The sequence below is a fragment of the Podarcis liolepis genome (assembly GCF_965112155.1).
Source record: "Podarcis liolepis genome assembly, chromosome: 5".
Lineage (NCBI taxonomy): Eukaryota > Metazoa > Chordata > Lepidosauria > Squamata > Lacertidae > Podarcis > Podarcis liolepis.
In genome coordinates this window covers 88841785-88859963 of record NC_139556.1, presented here as the reverse complement: position 1 = coordinate 88859963, position 18179 = coordinate 88841785, and the positions used below count along the sequence as shown (strand labels likewise).

Here is an 18179-nt window from a genome sequence, read left to right as displayed (position 1 = left end):
AAGACTTCTGTGCTAAAATGTACACGGGCTGTGCTCTGGAACGTAAACTATGGTCCACGAGTCAGCATGCTTAAGTGGATAGAGTCAGGTATACACACTATTTTTTTAAAGCACATTTGAAGCAGATTCTCCCCCCATCCTCAAAATGCTCTGGGAACTGTAGTTCACTTCTCACAGAGTTACAACTCCCAACACCCAAACTACAGTGCCCAAAATTATTTGAGGCAGGGAGGGAATTTTCCATAAAGTTAATAGTGTGTTTTCAGCCACAGACTAGGACTCAAATCTCCACTCAGCCATGAAGCTCTTTGAGTGGCCTTGGGCTACTCACTTTTCCTCAGCCTAACCACAGGGTTGGAGTGAGGAGAAAGGGGAAGAAAACCAGGCTGAGCTCCATGGAGGAGATATATACAGATACAGGTGACATGATTGAATCCTGCTGCTTCAGCTAGGCCTTTCTGAGAGAAAATGGAGCCCAATTTAAAAAGCACCAAAATTTGAACGGCAGTTGCAAAAGTGGCACAGAATCCTAAAAAAAAGGCCAGAATGGATGATAGGGGACCACCCCCCTATCTGGGATGGGGCCACAACTCAATGGTAAAAACATAAACTTTGCATGGAATTTCTAGTCAAAAGAATCCGGCAGCAGGTGAAGGGCTGTCTGAGACCCTGGAGCTGCAGGTGGGGGTGTTGAATGGTTTCTTTAAATGTAAAGGTTCATCATTGTTCCACTCGATGTGCATGTCTTTAAGGGGCCAGAGCAAGGGCCAGAGCAAAATACAGTGGTGCCTCGCAAGACGAAAAGAATCCGTTCTGTGATTCTCTTCGTCTAGCGGTTTTTTCGTCTTGCGAAGCAAGCCCATTGAAGGATTAGCGGATTAGCGCTATTAGCGGCTTTTAGCGGCTTATCTGCTGATCGGATCAGCTGATAAGCGGCTTAGCGGCTTAGAAAAAGGGGGGGGGGAGGAAAAAAAACCAGTAGGAACTTGCAAGACATTGTCGTCTTGCGAAGCAAGCCCATAGGAAATTCGTTTTGCGAAGCACCTCCAAAACGGAAAACTCTTTCATCTAGCGAGTTTTCCGTCTTGCGAGGCATTCGTCTTGCGGGGCACCACTGTAACGAGACCCAGCTTTACAGCTGTGAAACATAGCAGGTGCTGCTGAGTTGTACTGATTAAGCTGTGTCAGCAACTGGGTGTAGCTCTCCCATTACCCTGGGGGATGGGTTGGTGGTTGGGTCTGGTTTGTTGATGTATTTAGTGTAAATGGAGTTTTTGTTTTTGTTATTAAAACCTTGTTTTAAGTTATTTTGAGTCGCTTTTTAATGCATGGTCTCCCCAGCAAGCTCTCTGCAGCGCTACCATACTGCAAATAGCCAACAGGGGGATGCTATTTTTGATAGCATCTGTTACATTAAAGTGAATACTCACTGCTGCAATTAAGGAACCAGCAAAGGAGGGAGAAAATTTCTAGCATGGTTCTCTACGTTCTGTGTAAAGTTTTCCATTTGCAGTTTTTATTTTCAATGGCAAGGGAGCATTCAAAACGTTGTTCACCCACCGTGGTGTGATTGATTCTATCGTATCGTGATTCTACCAACTTGTTTTGCTGAAGCAGCAGACCGGGACTCTTGTTTATTTAAGGGCTTATGCACACTTACCTTTCCTCTGCTCTTTCCAGGAACAGTCCATGCTTTAAAGCACTTTGTCTGAGTGGCTCTGTGTTTGTTTGTTTTTTGCTCTGGAGCTTCCCCCCACGAAAACCAGCTCTTTAAAGCTCAATCGGAGCAAACAGCAATCTGCAGAAAACTCGAATTCACGTTTGCTCCGATTGAGCGCTAAAGAGTGGCTTTACATGGGGAAAGCTCAGGGTCAAAAACATCAGCAGCAACAACACCCAAAGAGTGTGGACCTGTGCCTGGAAAGGTTAAGTGTGGATAAGCCCTACGTGGGGGCTGCAAAATGAAAATTACGGCACTTAAAAAGCGCTCCTCTTACCTCCCAGCTAACAAGTACACTTGTATCAGAAATGAAGGCAAGGGAAGGTGGTCTGCACTGCCCGGGGGGCCCAGCAGCGGTTGTGATTATTGTGGCTTCGGAATACGTCCCATACTAAAGGAAGGAAAATAAAACATATATATTATTACACAATATAAACCGCACATACTATTTGTTAGTATGTTTAAATGAAGGATATTGATGGACATTTCTCTTCATTTTCCTCCCTACACTTCAAAAGCCGTATCTGTGCAGCAAACAACCTCTTGGCCCAATAAGAGGATTTCTTCCCCTCCTGGCCAAAGTTAAGTCCCCAGTCCTTCACAGCAAGTGCCTCAGAATTGCTAGCAAACCCTCCTTCTCCACAGATATAATGCTCTTGAACATTCAGTGTAGAATCCCAGAAGCCTAGCCTATGGCCAAGGAAAGAAACTAGCTTGTAGCCTGTTGTGTAAGATATTATGGGTTGTACTCAATCAACCAAGTCACACTCAGGGTAGGCCCACTGAAACTGGCCTTGACTATTGATGCCAATAAGCCTACTCTTGAGTATGGCTTTGTGGTGTACAACCCTACATTCGAACACTGAGGAAAAGTACCAGGGAGACATGGGTCATACCCATACCATCTGTTTAAACGTTCGCCTGGTGCCTAAAGATGTATAATGCAGGCGTTAGACAAATCTCCCTGGGGCGAGTCTTCCACAAACAGGGAACCACTGCAGAAAAGGCCCATTCTCTTATGTATGCCACAACAGCAGCAAGAATACTTATTGCAAAGTATTGGAAGACACAAGATCTACCCACTCTGGAAGAATGGCAGATGAAACTGATGGATTATATGGAATTGGCGGAAATGACTGGCAGAATCCGGGACCAGGGAGAAGAGTCGGTGGAAGAAGATTGGAAGAAATTTAAAGACTATCTACAGAAATATTGCAAAATTAATGAATGTTAGAATGATGTCAGAATGAAGTTAAGTGGTTTAAGCAGCAATGTTATAAAGGAGTATGCAAAAATGGATTGTTAACAGGTGAGAATCCAAAGTTATAATATATTATGTTAAAGGATTAAGATAAAAACAAAGAGGGAAAGAAATTGCTGACCTAACTAACTGAATTGGAATACAAAAAGGGGAGGTGTGAGGAGGTCAGGGAAACAAGGAAATGAATGTAAAGTATGGAAAGACTGATGTATTTTTTAAAGTGTTTTTTATCTTTTTTGTATTTTTTCTTTTATTTTTACTTTTGTCTTTCTTTTTCTACCTTTTTTAAATTCATGTAATTCTTTTCTTTGAAACCTTATTAAATATCATTTTTTAAAAAACAAAAAACAGAAAAGGCCCATTCTCGTGTGTGTGTCCCCCCCTCCAGACGTCTGGTGTAAGAGGCAAACAAAGAAGGGCCTCAGATGGTTATTGCAGGGTCTAGGTCAGAGACTTTGGACTGGTCAGTACCTCTCAGCCTGACCTTCCTCACACAGAGTTGTTGTAAGGATAAAAAAGGGAAGGGCATATTAAGCTCCTTGAAGATAGGCCATGCAATATAATAAAGAAATAGAAATATTGTTGTAAGAATGAAAAGGGAGGGAACACATTAAACTCCTTGAAGATAGGCCATGTAATGTATACCTGAAGGAGCATCTCCACCTCCATCGTTCTGCCCGGACACTGAGGTCCAGCTCCGAGGGCCTTCTGGCAGTTCCCTTGCTACGAGAAGCCAAGTTACAGGGAAGCAGGCAGAGGGCCTTCTCGGTAGTGGCACCCTCCCTGTGGAACGCCCTCCCACCAGGTGTCAAAGAGAAAAATAACCACCAAACTTTTAGAAGACATCTGAAGGCAGCCCTGTTTAGGGAAGCTTTTAATGTTTAATAGGTTATTGTATTTTAGTGTTCTGTTGGAAGCCGCCCAGAGTGGCTGGGGGGACCCAGCCAAGTGGGCGGGGTATAAATAAATTTATTATTATTATTATTATTATTATTATTATTAAATAGGACTATTGTCACAAGGTCCTGATCAGAGCTGCAATTTCAACCCGATGGTTTCCCCAAGGACCCACTCTAACGCTTCGGCTTACCCCTCCGTCATTCAGGGCCCTCACTCTGAAGTGATAGGTTGTCCCAGGCAGGAGATCGCCAACCGTGCACTCGAGACCCAGACCGTGATACACCTCCGATGTTGCCTCTTCGGGGCCAGTCATTTCTACACTGTATGCCGAGATGTGACAACTGCTGTCTGACACAGGAGGAGCATCTGAATAATAATAAAAAAGACATTATAATAATTACTATATTCTTAACATTTATTCATCGCCTGTCCTTCACCCTAAGGTCCCAGGTCACGTCACAACAGTAAAACACAACAAGGAAAACGGTTTAAAACAACGTACAACCATAAAAATAGGGTGGGTCCTAAAATAATAGTGTCAAAAGCCTCAGGGTAAAAAAGGGCATCCTCCAGAAGCTGTATTAAGTTGGTGTTTGTGGGGTGGTTTTTTGGCCAAATAATATTTATTAGTTTTCTAATTTTTAAACAAATCAATGCCAAATTACATCAAATTTAATAACCCCCCCAAAAAAAGTTGACTTCCCACTCTTTGTCCAAGATGCGTCCTTACTTCCCCCATTGCTGCTTGATATAACATATCATTTTTATTTATTTTTTATGCTTTTTTATGCTTTTCCGGAATGAATTAATTACTTAACCTGAGGTACCACTGTACTCAATTCGTTCCAGAGGTCCGTTCTTAACCTGAAACTGTTCTTAACCTGAAGCACCACTTTAGCTAATGGGGCCTCCTGCTGCTGCTGTGCCGCCGGAGCACAATTTCTGTTCTCATCCTGAAGCAAAATTCTTAACCCGAGGTAATATTTCTGAGTTAGCGGAGTCTGTAACTCGAAGCATATGTAACCTGAAGCATATGTAACCTGAGGTACCACTGTACTAAAATCTCCATTTCCTATGGAAACCCATTAGACATCTAACACTAATCATTTACAATATAGTAATCCTATATATTATTATGAGAGATGCGGGTGGCGCTGTGGCCTAAACCACAGAGCCTATAGCTTGCCAATCAGAAGGTCGGCGGTTCGAATCCCTGCGACGGGGTGAGCTCCCGTTGCTCGGTCCTTGCTCCTGCCAACCTAGCAGTTCGAAAGCACGTCAAAGTGCAAGTAGATACATAGGTACCGCTCCGGCGGGAAGGTAAATGGCGTTTCCGTGCACTGCCCTGGTTTGCCAGAAGCGCATTAGTCATACTGGCCACATTACCCAGAAAAACTGTCTGCGGACAAACGCCAGCTCCCTCAGCCAGTAAAGTGAGATGAGCACCGCAACCCCAGAGTCGTCCGCGACTGGACTTAACAGTCAGGGGCCTCTTTACCTTTATATATTATTATATCCGCCCCCCCCCGCCCCGTATGCCACCTCCGGCTGGGAAAAAGCTGCAGTATAAAACCCCAAAGAGGTGCTGCCGGTAGAGTCGACAATACTGAGCTAGATGGACTTTTATTTACTGTAGTTGCAGGTACCTTTTTAACAAACAAAAACGAAACGAAACTGTACTGTTGGCACAGGAGAAAACCAATTACGAAAGCAAGCTCCTCTTTCCAGCTTACCCCATTGCAGCTGCACTTCCTTATGCTTTGGTTTGCCAAGTACTCTGGGTGGCTGACACTGGCCCGGAGCAACGCTTAGTGTACGGACAAGTAAACTTTCGGAACACTGGGAAAAGAAGCAATGGAAGTTAGATTGAAGCCCCATCCGGGCAGTCACTTCACACAGTGGAGGGAGAGGGGGTGGATACCAGCCTGCCATCCGTCTATGGTGCTTGTGTGCACAGGAAATGTCCGTGGGGTGGGTGGAGGAGCCTTTGACACATGGCACAGAGCCCCAAAGCCCTTGCTGATGCTAAGCAGGTCTGAATCTCATCAGTGCCTGGATGAGTCACCACTTGGGGCAGCACAAGCAAAGCTGTCTTGGGTTCCACAATGGAAGAAAGGCAGAACTATATATCCAAATAAATAAATACAGTGGTATCTTGATCCTCAAATGGCTTAGTTGTTGAACAAATCGGCTCCCCAATGCCAAAAACCCAGAAGTGTTCCGGTTTTCAAATGTTCTTTTGGAAGTCGAACGTCCGGCATGGCTTCTGCTTGAGCAGGAAGGTCCTGCAGCTAAACAGAAGCCGTGCCTTGGTTTTCAAATGGTTTTGGGAGTCAAACGGACTTCTGGAATGGATTAAGTTTGAGAACCAAGGTACCATTACCATTGTAATTAAAAAAAATGTGCACAGTGATGCACACTTTCCCAGTGATGTGGAGCACTGCATGCAGAGAAGGCTACACTTTCTCCAGGTGTTCCTCCTCAACAGCCTGTGTGGGCAGGTGAGTGAATCTGGCAGGGACAGGGGCAAGCGAGAACAGCTCCATTCTACCACTCTGTACAATGGTTCCTCACATGAAGCGAATCCCCAGATAGGGCTTTTACTGACTTCGCTAACTTAATTGCCTGCGGATACCTGCCCTTGTTTTTCTTTAGAAAAACCACTTTCCCCACCCAATAGTCTGCGACCCTAAGTGGAGTTTATTAGCTTCCCCAGCTAAAAAGATGATCTCCCTATCGGGTAAACCTGAATCTACAGGGCAAAAGCATAGAGACTGGTGTTTTTTGACCGTAACGTCACATGAATTGCAAATGAAATGGAGAATGTACACAGCTGCAAGCTGTGTGGGGAATCCCTTGATAGCCTTAGGTCTTGAACTCACAATGGCGCATTAAGAAGATGCAACCACACACACACACACACACACACACACACACATTTTGTGCGCACATATAAATAAAGACTGATCTGCCCTTTCCTAACTTGCGAGGCACCTTCCGAACCTTGAATAAAAATATACAAAGCACTAGCCTGATATCTCAACCAGTGCTTAGAACAGGTATGTAGCGGGTGGGGTGAGATGGGGCGAAATAAAAGAGAATCTCCCCCCCCCCCCCACTTCCCCATAATTAAGAACTCAAGGGAAGCTTTTAGGTGAATGGCAGCAGCGCTGGGAGGAGAGGTACTTTTCACTGTTAAGCGATACTTACCTGACTGTGACCACCAGTGCTAATACAGCATGCCCGGAGCTTATACAAAGTCCCTGGTTTCAAGTAAGTGCACGGACATTCTGTAGCCGATCCTCTGTAAGCCACTTCCCATTGATTTGCTGAAAGGTTAATTGGGCTCGCTCAGGTAACTGATAAACAATTACTATAGGGCTAAGGTACTATTTAGATTTCATTAAGCCACAGGCCTTCCAGTAATTAATAGAAACGGTTGCTTTATGGGGAGAAGTGGCCTATAGATTTAAACAAAAAAAACCCCGAACAAGGCTCATTTACCTGCTGAAAAGGCTTCCTTAAAGTGGTTCTCCATTAAAAAGGTACAGGTGGTCATTTTGCTTTGCTGGCTTCATATCTGCCTTGTACAAAAGCCTCCATTCAAAGTTTTGTGACAGGCAGAACAAAAACCCGAAGGTTAAAATACAGGGCTATTCTCTTATAAAAAATAACTATTTATGGCATTATATGAAAAAATAATAGACACAATTTAAAACGTCTTAACGATGGTTTGTTTGTTTTTTAAAGTTAATTTGCCAGGTATCCAATTAGCAATATACAGTGAGAAACCACTAAGTTAAATCAGAAAAAAAAATGCCATTCGCTGTTCACTTCAGAAACAAATTAAATATAAAAATATAATAAATAAAAATGATATCAACAGCAACAACACATCTCATAATTCCTGCTCCTCAGGCAATGGAAAATAAATCCACAATAAAAAAATCCTGTTTGGGTGATAACCCAAATGAAATCGTTTGATGCAATCTAAAAATATTTGATATACAACCTCCTTTGGATAATTATTATAACACTGTTCTCATTCTGTTGACATTCAATGATGTTTTCTTGCAATAGTTCAACTTACCTTCAGAGCTTCCTTCTGAAATTTCTAACAGGTAATTTAGGATTTCTGAACCACCATTATCCTGAGGAGGGTCTGTTAAAAAAGAAAAAAAATCTTGTTACAGAAGCTACAGAAAGAGGGCAGGCACGAATTCTTCACAGGTGACTAGTAGATTCAGAATCTATTCTTTTTGACATGTTGGATCCCCTCTGTACAGTGCAAAGATCACTCACCAGAACCCATCTTAAATACCACCCAGCAGCCAAAGACACTGGAATGAACCCAGCAGGTTATGGGTTGCTACAGGTGAGAAGAATTGATGCTTTTGAATTAAGGTCCTGGAGGAGATTCTTGAGAGTCCCATGGACTGCAAGAAGATCAAACCTCTCCATTCTGAAGGAAATCAGCCCTGAGTGCTCACTGGAAGGACAGATCGTGAAGCTGAGGCTCCAATACTTTGGCCACCTCATGAGAAGAGAAGACTCCCTGGAAAAGACCCTGATGTTGGGAAAGATGGAGGGCACAAGGAGAAGGGGACGACAGAGGACGACATGGTTGGACAGTGTTCTCGAAGCTACCAGCATGAGTCTGACCAAACGGCAGGAGGCAGTGAAAGACAGGAGTGCCTGACGTGCTCTGGTCCATGGGGTCACGAAGAGTTGGACACAACTAAACAACAACAACAACAGCTGAGCAACTGTAGGAACTCCCAGTTGCACTGGCTTATTCTCAGCTGATGCTGACTTGAAGGACATGAAGGACATTTATGTGCAATTCTTTACTATTTCCACTCCCAAACAGGCAGCTCCTGATTCCACAATTTAAGGATGTGAAACGACAACAGCCCAGTATTACGCAAGAGGCACCTTACCCCATTTGACGCTGAAGCCTTGAGATGTGATTGGCCCTTTCACGGTGGGTTTGGTGGGAGGCCCCGGCCGGTCAGGGCTTGTTGTACAGACCAAGACGTCGCTGGGACTGCTCTTCCCTTCTACGTTGGAGGCAATGAGCTGCAAGAAAACGGACGTGGTTATCTCTGTATTCCAAATTATAAGCTGCCTTGTGCAAGAGACCTGAAAGAAATCACTTGAGAAAGTAAAAATATGGGTGGCACCTCAGCTAAGTTTTGCTCAAAGCAAAACCCACTGAAATCCATGAACCTCAATCATTTCAGTGGGTCTACTCAAGTACAACCTAGCCGACTAGTCTACAGATGGATTTTAGAGTCTCAGAGGCCACCCAACTAATAATAATAATAAAAAAATTCACATATTTCTGTATGCAAATACGGCAGCAAGAATGTTGGTAGCCACTCACTGGAAAGGAAATTATATTCCAACAAAGGGGGGATGGTTAAGTAAACTTTGTGAGTACCTGGAGTTAGCAAAAGTGACGGATTTAATTAGGAATAAGTCAAAAAATTTAATTCAGAAACAATGGAAATGTTTAAATGATTATTTATACAAGCAGGGCTCAAATACAAAAATTTGGCTGTGTCTAACCTTGCGAAGAATACAGAGAACATAAAGATTTGATTGATTATGAAAGAATCTAAGGAAGCAAAATGATTGAAGAACAGATGTAAATGTGAGTAAGACAAACTAAGAGAAGTGTGGTGAATGCGGTGGAAGTCTTTTATAATATTTTAACTAAGATTTATATATTGCAGTATTTGAAGCAAGAATTTGGTAATAATTCAGGTTATGAAAAGTATTTTTTCTTTTCTTTTTTCTTTATATCTTCTATTCTTTCTTATCTTTTTTATTAGTATTCATTTGGAAAGTGTGTTTACAGTGTTATGTATTGTTCTTTGTTTTTCTTTGTTTATTACTATTATTATTACTATTATTATTATTATTATTTATACCCCACCCACCTGGCTGGGCTTCCCCACACAGTCTTAGCAGGCATCTCCCATACCAGGATCTGAAAGATGTTGGGCGCAAACCACCCTAAGTTATTTGTACTGGGGCTGTATCAAATGTTAGTCCTACTCAGAGTAGAACCATTAAAAACAATGGCTCTTACTCCACTTACTACAAAGGAATTTCAGAAATAGACTGGAAAGAGAAGCTGCTGAATTGCAACTCATTACCAAACTTAAAACCATGGAGAAACCTGGTCTGAACAGAGACATTGGATTCTTATCTCATTATACATGACTAAGACATTTTTCACCTTCTCACCCCTTACCTTTTCCTGTAAGACCTATTGCAGTCGTTAAGAGTCGTCAACAGGCTCATTCAGCTATCTGCCAATCACCCATCCCACCACCCTTCTGAGTAATACCCCTCCCCACCTTCTCACTATATAGAAGGATCTGGCAACTTCTGTTTCAGTGTATCTGAAGAAGTGTGCATGCACACGAAAGCTCAAGAACTAACTTAGTTGGTCTTTAAGGTGCTACTGGAAGGAATTTTTTTATTTTGACTATGGCAGACCAACACGGCTACCTATCTGTAACTCCACTTATGGTCCATTAATTTCAGTGGGTCCACTCAGAATGTCAGTTAGTTGAATACAACCCAATGAAGCAAACAGAACATTCACTGGAATCAAGTCTGAATGAAATTAGTCATATTTATTTCTGAGTCACTTAATTTCTCTTACTGCAATTTCCGATAAAATTTTGTTTGCTAGAGGTGAAAGTGAAGCAGTCTCCCATTTTAAAAACTGCTTTCAATTCCCGCAAAAATTGTCTGTCTCCCACCTGAAAACAGACACTTAAAATAGTTATCAATAGGAGATACGTTTTCCATTCTGAATATTTCCCGGCATTTTAATTGCTACTTCTTTGAGCCACCGTGTAAGAGCTGACACTGAAGTTCAACAATGGAGCTGCTTTCATACTCTAAGTAACTATTTCTGTACACACAAATTTATTTCAAATCAGAATTCTGACGTGTACACAAAGTATAAACTCTCAAAAAACAAAGTTAGGGCATCACCTAGTGGCCAGATACTAAAATTACAACTAAAATTAAATCCAGATTTTTTTTGTGGATGCAAACTCCAAGTACGATGAGGAGCAGCAAGCAGATGTTAATTAAACAGGAATGAAAGTTTGTAAATAAATCACCCAAAATTTTAATTAATTGGTAGGAACTCAATGTCAATGATAACTTGAGTGAAAGACATAAAAGACATTTAAATGCTATTTTGGACATTAAATGCTATTTTGGACATGTTAGGATAGCAGAGCAAAAAAGGTAATATTTAATATGGCCTTTCCTTCTAACCAGTTTAAAACTGATTTTTGTTTATTAAATTGCTAGCCGTTGTCCACCTGCTCCATGCTTTGAAGTCTTGGTAGTGCAGCAGGGTTGCCATATTTCAAAAAGTAAAAACCCAAGCCTTTTTTTAGGAAGACCCCAAAATCGCTGAGCCTTCCCCCCCACCCCCTTCTTCACAAAAATGCAAAAAACAGATCCAGGCCTTCTGGAAATCCCCCATGCCCCCCGGACTCCAATTCCAGACTTTTGCTTCCACCCCTCTTTCAAAATATTTTCATTGCTGTTTCAGTAACAAGAGAGCATAACAAGATTTCAGAGTGTGAGCAAAAGAAATCGAAGATACATTTCAAATGAAAACAAAATGGGCTGCGATCCTAATCCTGGAGCAACAGGATCTAACAGAGTGGGGAGGCCATCAGCTGGAGCTGGAGCAGACAGCAGGGGGCAGGCTAACTCCCCCAGAATGCCCCATCTTTTAACCCAATAATCCCATTTCTCCAAACATCTAATACGAACCATGTAAATATAACATCACAATATGAAGAGTTAAGTCCGGCAATAGAAAACTGGGGTTGGGGGGGGGGGAGAGATTGATAAAGGAGAGAGAGAGAGAGCGAGAGAGAGAGAGAGAGTGTACCTACCCTGAATTTATATTGTGTGCTTCTTTTAAGATTTTTCACAGTACATGTTCGGTCTTCTCCAGTGTACTTTGGGTGAAACACACTATCCTAAGGCGTAAAGGAGGACATAAGTTAAACAGGAACTACAGAGGCAATTAAGGAACCCTGTCAACCTCATTATGTCACTAAGCAACAAGGCACTGTTGCCCCATGAAGAGAGCTGCTCTTCTCTTTCGCAGAATGTGCCAAATTATAATAACAATAATAACAACAACAACAATATAGTATTATTTATACCCCGCCCATCTGGCTGGGTTTCCCCAGCCACTCTGGGCGGCTTCCAACAAAATATAAAAATACAATAGTCTATTAAACATGAAAAGCTTCCCTAAACAGGGCTGCCTTCAGATGTCTTCTAAAAGTCTGGTAGTTGTTGTTCTCTTTGATATCTGGTGGGAGGGCGTTCCACAGGGCGGGTGCCACTACCGAGAAGGCCCTCTGCCTGGTTCCCTGTAACTTGGCTTCTTGCAGGGAGGGAACCGCCAGAAGGCCCTCGGTGCTGGACCTCAGTGTCTGGGTTGGACGATGGGGGTGGAGACGCTCCTTCAGGTACAGTGGTGCCTCGCAAGACGAAAATAATCCGTTCTGCGAGTCTCTTCGTCTAGCGGTTTTTTCATCTTAGCGGCTTAGCGGCTATTAAAGGCTTAGCGGCTTAGCAGCTAAAAGGCTATTAGCGGCTTAGAAAAAGGGGGGGGAGCGGAAAAAATCGGAACACTCGCAAGACGTTTTCGTCTTGCGAAGCAAGCCCATAGGGAAATTCGTCTTGCGAAGCAGCTCAAAAACGGAAAACCCTTTCGTCTAGCGGGTTTTCCGTCTTGCGAGGCATTCGTCTTGCGGAGCACCACTGTATACTGGACCAAGGCTGTTTAGGGCTTTAAAGGTCAGAACCAACACTTCGAATTGTGCTTGAAAACGTACTGGGAGCCAGTGTAGGTCTTTCAAGACTGGTATTCTGTGGTCTCAGCAGCCGCTCCCAGTCCACATTCTGGATTAATTGTAGTTTCTGGGTCACCTTCAAAGGTAGCCCCACATAGAGCGCATTGCAGTAGTCCAAGCGAGAGATAACTAGGGCCTGCACCACTCTGACGGTGTAGGTAGGGTCTCATCCTGCATACCAGATGGAGCTGATAAAACAGCTGCCCTGGACACTGAATTGACCTGCGCCTCCATGGACAGCTGTGAGCTTTCCTTGCAGGCAAAATCCTCTCCTTTCAGGTTCCTCCCAGGATTATGTAGTTCTGAATTATTATTTTTTAGCTGGTTGCAGAATGTCTGTGGCACATTTGTTCTGGGCTTAAAAAGCAGGGGGTGAGGGAGAGGGAGGGAACATGCTGAGAACTTGGCGCTACCTCTCAGGACTGCCCTCTTATCAAACCTTCCTGGGCTATTGTAGGCCAGTTTGCCTCCTGAAACCACTGCGGCACTCAAACCAAACATCCAAGCAGACGGAGCGCAAACCCAGTGTTGCCCCTTCCAGCCATGTGGGCATCTTCTCACAAGGAGAGGCTCTTTTCACAAGCATGAATCTAAAGCCTCATATATGAGCTTATGTGGCACCAAGCCCCCTACATTTTGAGAGGTGGTCTGCATTCAGCAGCATCCTACCTGCTCGCCAACGCTCTGCTTATAAACTGAGGGTGGACTGCCAAGGTTATCAAACAAGCCAGAACGCTGCGTATGTGTGATAAACCTGGAATAGTTGTAAAATGCTCATATTTGTGGATCGGCTGTATGAGCCTTCCTGAACCTGGTGCCTTCCAGATGTCTTGGACTACAACTCCTATCACGAGGTTGGTGGGATTTGTATTCCAAAACACTGGGCAAGGCTGACTGATACGAGCCATTAATATTTGCAAACATGAGCACGGTGATGATTTAAGGCACCACCGTCCCAGCGCAATATCAAAAGCTGGACAATGGGCCATTGACATAAACAAAACAGAGCTGATGTATGGGCCAAGAGCTTGCTTGGTGGTGGTAGTAGTAGTAGTAATAATACCGTATTTTTTCGTGTATAAGACTAGGTTTTTTCCCTAAAAAATAATGTCAAAAATTAGGGGGCGTCTTATACACGGATAGTATCTCCCCCCATTTTATTTAATCTGAGTCCCCCAAAATAGGGGGTGTCTTATAGACGGAAAAATACGGTAACAACAACAACAATAATAGTGCCCCAGCCACTCTGGGTGGCTTCCAACATATTAAAAACATAATAAAACATTAAACAAACATCTCTATCCGGGGCTGCTTTCAGGTGTCTTCTAAAAGTTGCATGGTTACTTAACTCCTTGACATCCAATGGGAGGGTATTGTACAGGGTGGGCGCCACTACCGAGAAGACCCTGATGCTATTTCACCACCATTAGAGGATGACTCATGGGGGCTACAAAGGAACCACCATGTTGAACTGAGACTGGGTAGGAAAGAAACAACTCAACCTAAGCTTTGTCCTTTCAGCCAATTAAGAATTAACTCCCCCCATGAAAAAAACAGTGTGTGCTTGACATACAGTGGTAAGCAGCAATAAAAGGATTGCCTCTAATTGGACCCCTTTGCTCTTTTGCTTTGCGCAGGGAGCCATTTTGGGTGCAGCACTGCACATGTAACAAGTTCACATGTGTTAAGGTGGCACAGCCTGCAACAGGGGCGAAGAGAAGAGCTGCCCAGAAACAGGGGTGGGGAATTTAAGCAAAGTGCAGTGGAAACTAAGGACACACAGAAAGTACTCAGAAAAAGCTCTCCACCTCCAGCACTCCCTGGTCTGGTTTCACAAAGGATGCATAGATTGTCCCTTGCAGCCAAGGACACCATTATTTCTGGGTCCCTTCAATGTTGTTTCTATGGCACCACATAGTGAATCGTTTTGTGTTGCGAAGGTTTCATAGGAACGCTCAAGTGTAGAGCACTTTAAGCCCAGCACATCTGATGACGAAGGTTCAGGCTCGGATTCAGATATAACTTTTGTTACGTGGGTCATAGGAGATCTTATTAATATAACCCTCTGTTCACAATGGACTCAGAAAACTCAATCGCAAGACCTATACAAATGCTATAAAAGGCCCTTAAGACATTCCAGGGCACTGCGACTTTTCAGCTGAGGCTCTATAAGTAGCAACCACGAAGACAATTCAATACGCAGAAGCCCCCAATTTATTGAGATCGGTGCAGCTGCATGAATTTCTGCCTCTGTGGATATTGATACAGTCTACTGGGACCTGCAACAAAAGTTTGCAGCATGGCGTGCTGCAACACCCATCCACACACCCTTACAGGATTTGTCATTCCAACCACACCAGCCCTGGCTTTCTGCCTCATCATCCCAACAATCAGTGAGTATTCCTTCCCCAATCATTTTCTCCCACTGCCCTCTAGACTCCCCCCACCCCACCACGTTTATTTTTTCCTTCCTGAAAACGGTGGGGTCCCCCCAAGCCTGCTAATATATCCTTCTCCCTGTCTCTCACTCTGTCTGTATGTGGCATTTTGGCCGCATAAAGGATCCACACCGACAGAATGAGCTCGCTATTTAATTTATCAAATGGCATATAACAGATGAAAGTATAAGAATTTCGCTCTGTGGCTTCGTGAGCTCCAAAGTCTACTTGGAGCAAATAAATCCCAGCCAAGACTCTGTGACACATAACTATTTCACTTCTGCCTTTCCCAACTTCTCTACCATGAAGAGACAACATGGGTGGCAGTTATGTGCTGCCAAGCTGAAAGAATGAACCTTTGCTCTCCCCAGAGCCGTGGTTTCCGTCAGGAGTTGGTCAACTTCCATGGGATGTCAACTGACCCAGAGTTATTGCGTTGATGCATCCTGACAGTTCCCAAACTTTTTTCATCGCCAACCTCTTGCAATTTCCTGATGGTCTTGGTGGAACACTTAAATGATTTTTCTGCCTGTTGCGGCAACTCTAGTGCACTTTGGGAGATGCTGTAGACTCTTTAATTGCATTCCTATTTATGTTGCATTACCGTTTGCATCCCACAGAAATCAAACTATAATATACAATAAAATGCAATATGCAAAATGGTAACAGAAGCAATAATACAATTAAAATCAGTACGGATATTTAATGCAAGCATGACATGGACCACCTGAATGATGCTCATGGACCACTAGTGGTCCATGGACCACACCAGGGGTAGGCAACCTAAGCCTGGGGGCCGGATACAGCCCAATCGCCTTCTCAATCCGGCCCGCGGATGGTCCGGGAATCAGCGTGTTTTTACATGAATAGAATGTGTCCATCTCTGGGTTATTTGTGGGGCCTGCCTGGTGTTTTTCCATGAGTAGAATGTGTGCTTTTATTTAAAATGCATCTCTGGGTTATTTGTGGGGCATAGGAGTTCATTCATTATTATTCTTCAAAAAGTCCAGCCCACCACATGGTCTGAGGGACAGTGGACCGGCCCAAGGCTGAAAAAGGTTGCTGACCCCTGGACCACACAGTTTGGGAACCTTCCTCCACAGGATAAAAGCACACCCTGTTTTTAATGCACATCCTTGATGATTTGTGCTCATGATGCTACCAGGGCAGTCATATGCAATACCACTTTCATTACTGTTTGCACCTGCAAAAGTATTGGGGCAGTCACACCCTGTAACATTTTGTACCACCAATGTTCCAATTCCATTTTTGTCCCGCTTTTGTTGCACGTAGCCCCTCTGCGAAGCAATAACGTGGCAGCACTGGGGAAGCCTTGCAGGATAACTAGTACACCATTATCGTGTTAAGAACATGTTGCAGAATACACCTGTGATAAAGCACCAAGAGGAGGGGGTGCCCTGGATTTTCAACCCAGTGCGGGCTTCCCTTTGTATTCAGGTTCATGCCAGACCTTCCTGGATTCGGTTGCATTAACTCAGAACTTACATTATCCTCCTCCTGAATCTCCAGGGTGTAGGTGGTGACTTCCTCTGGTGTGCAGCCTTCTGCTTTGTTCCACTGCAGGGTGACCCAGGTGACTCCAGCACGGACAAGCCTCGGTGCAGAAGGGGTTTGAGGAATATTCCCTGACGTGTAGCATACAACTTCTTGGCTGAAGCCACTAAGGAGCAAAAGAAGAGGGAGAGCGTGGCCCTTCAAACATACTGCAAAGTGCAACGGGACACGCATCCCCCCCCAAAAAAAGAAACCCCTTTCCTGCTTAGTAGTCGCACACTGTTTTGAATTCTAAATTCTACATTGAATCTTAGTGAGCGGGTGCTGGGCAGACACCAGATTTGCTAGTTGCCGTTCGGGATGGAAACTTCCCCTTAGATCAGGCATAGGCAAACTCGGCCGTCCAGATGTTTCTGGCCTACAACTCCCATGATCCCTAGCTAGCAGGACCAGTGGTCAGGGATGACGGGAACTGTAGTCCCAAAACATCTGGAGGGCCAAGTTTGGGGGTGCCTGTCCTTGAGACTCTATGCAGGCCATGCCTCCTCCCCAGTCACCCTTGACGGCTGGTCTCCCTGCCATCCACCCTCCCTGCCCTACATGCTCTACTGGAACAAAATTGGTTGGACAGTGTAGAAAGCAGAATTCTGGACTAGGCAGACCTCTGGTTTGATCCAACAAGGCTGTTCTTATAATTCTTAGCTCTGAGTTCAGTTTGGGAGGCTGGCGAAACACATGGGTGCAGCTGTGATCAGGTGCAACTTACCTCATGCCTATGTCATTCTGAGCTGCTAATCGGAATGTGTAGCCCACAGCCGGACAAAGCTTCGTCAGCTTGTAATGTTTTTGGCTCCCAAAGTAACATTCTCTGAAAACATTGCTTCTTTTTCCCTGAAAGAGAACAACAGCACAAAACTTAATATGGATTCATGAATGTCACATTTTCCAGTCAAAATGGATGATATTTCAATAATTGCTTATCGCCGTTAAAAAAAAATCCTTCTGTGCAATGCCTGTGTGTACCTTATGCTGCACACTCTGATTGATTGATCAGCATCCTCAACAGACTAAAGCCTCGGTTTCGGGTTAAAATTTGTACGTGAATTAGCTGGTGGAGCTGACGGCAAGTCTGGGAGCTCCTGGACAGCTTGCCACTAAGCAGGATACACTGAAGTGCCTGCTTAACGCTCCTTTTGTCCTATTTGTTTGTTTTCTAAGGAAACTTAAAAGGCAGTTTCTCCTTCTGTATCCAAAGCTGGCAGACTTGAGAAGTAACTTGCTGTCTCAAGCACAATACCGTTTTCTTTCAGGAGCTTACAAAGTTCACCTCTGTAGAGTTTTTGAAATAAGTCACATTTGTTTATCTATTCAAATTGTCTTTTTTTGTCTGGTGACAATGTGCGAAAAGGTATTTTCTGTGGTGGCTA

The 18179-nt window shown here is 43.9% G+C and overlaps 1 protein-coding gene across 2 annotated transcripts in view; it reads right to left on the bottom strand.

Annotated features, from left to right (window-relative positions):
* The window catches only part of FNDC3B (fibronectin type III domain containing 3B), a 282861-nt gene that overhangs the window by 36821 nt on the left and 227861 nt on the right, over positions 1-18179 (bottom strand). For both annotated transcript variants that reach the window (XM_083503926.1, XM_083503927.1), the window contains exons 12-20: positions 17519-17643; positions 16744-16918; positions 11825-11911; positions 8822-8960; positions 7972-8043; positions 7092-7210; positions 5615-5720; positions 4072-4247; positions 1998-2111 (exon numbers count right to left, since the gene is read on the bottom strand). In XM_083503926.1, coding sequence (XP_083360052.1) covers positions 1998-2111; positions 4072-4247; positions 5615-5720; positions 7092-7210; positions 7972-8043; positions 8822-8960; positions 11825-11911; positions 16744-16918; positions 17519-17643 — 1113 coding nt within the window. The remainder of the gene's footprint in view (positions 1-1997; positions 2112-4071; positions 4248-5614; positions 5721-7091; positions 7211-7971; positions 8044-8821; positions 8961-11824; positions 11912-16743; positions 16919-17518; positions 17644-18179) is intronic.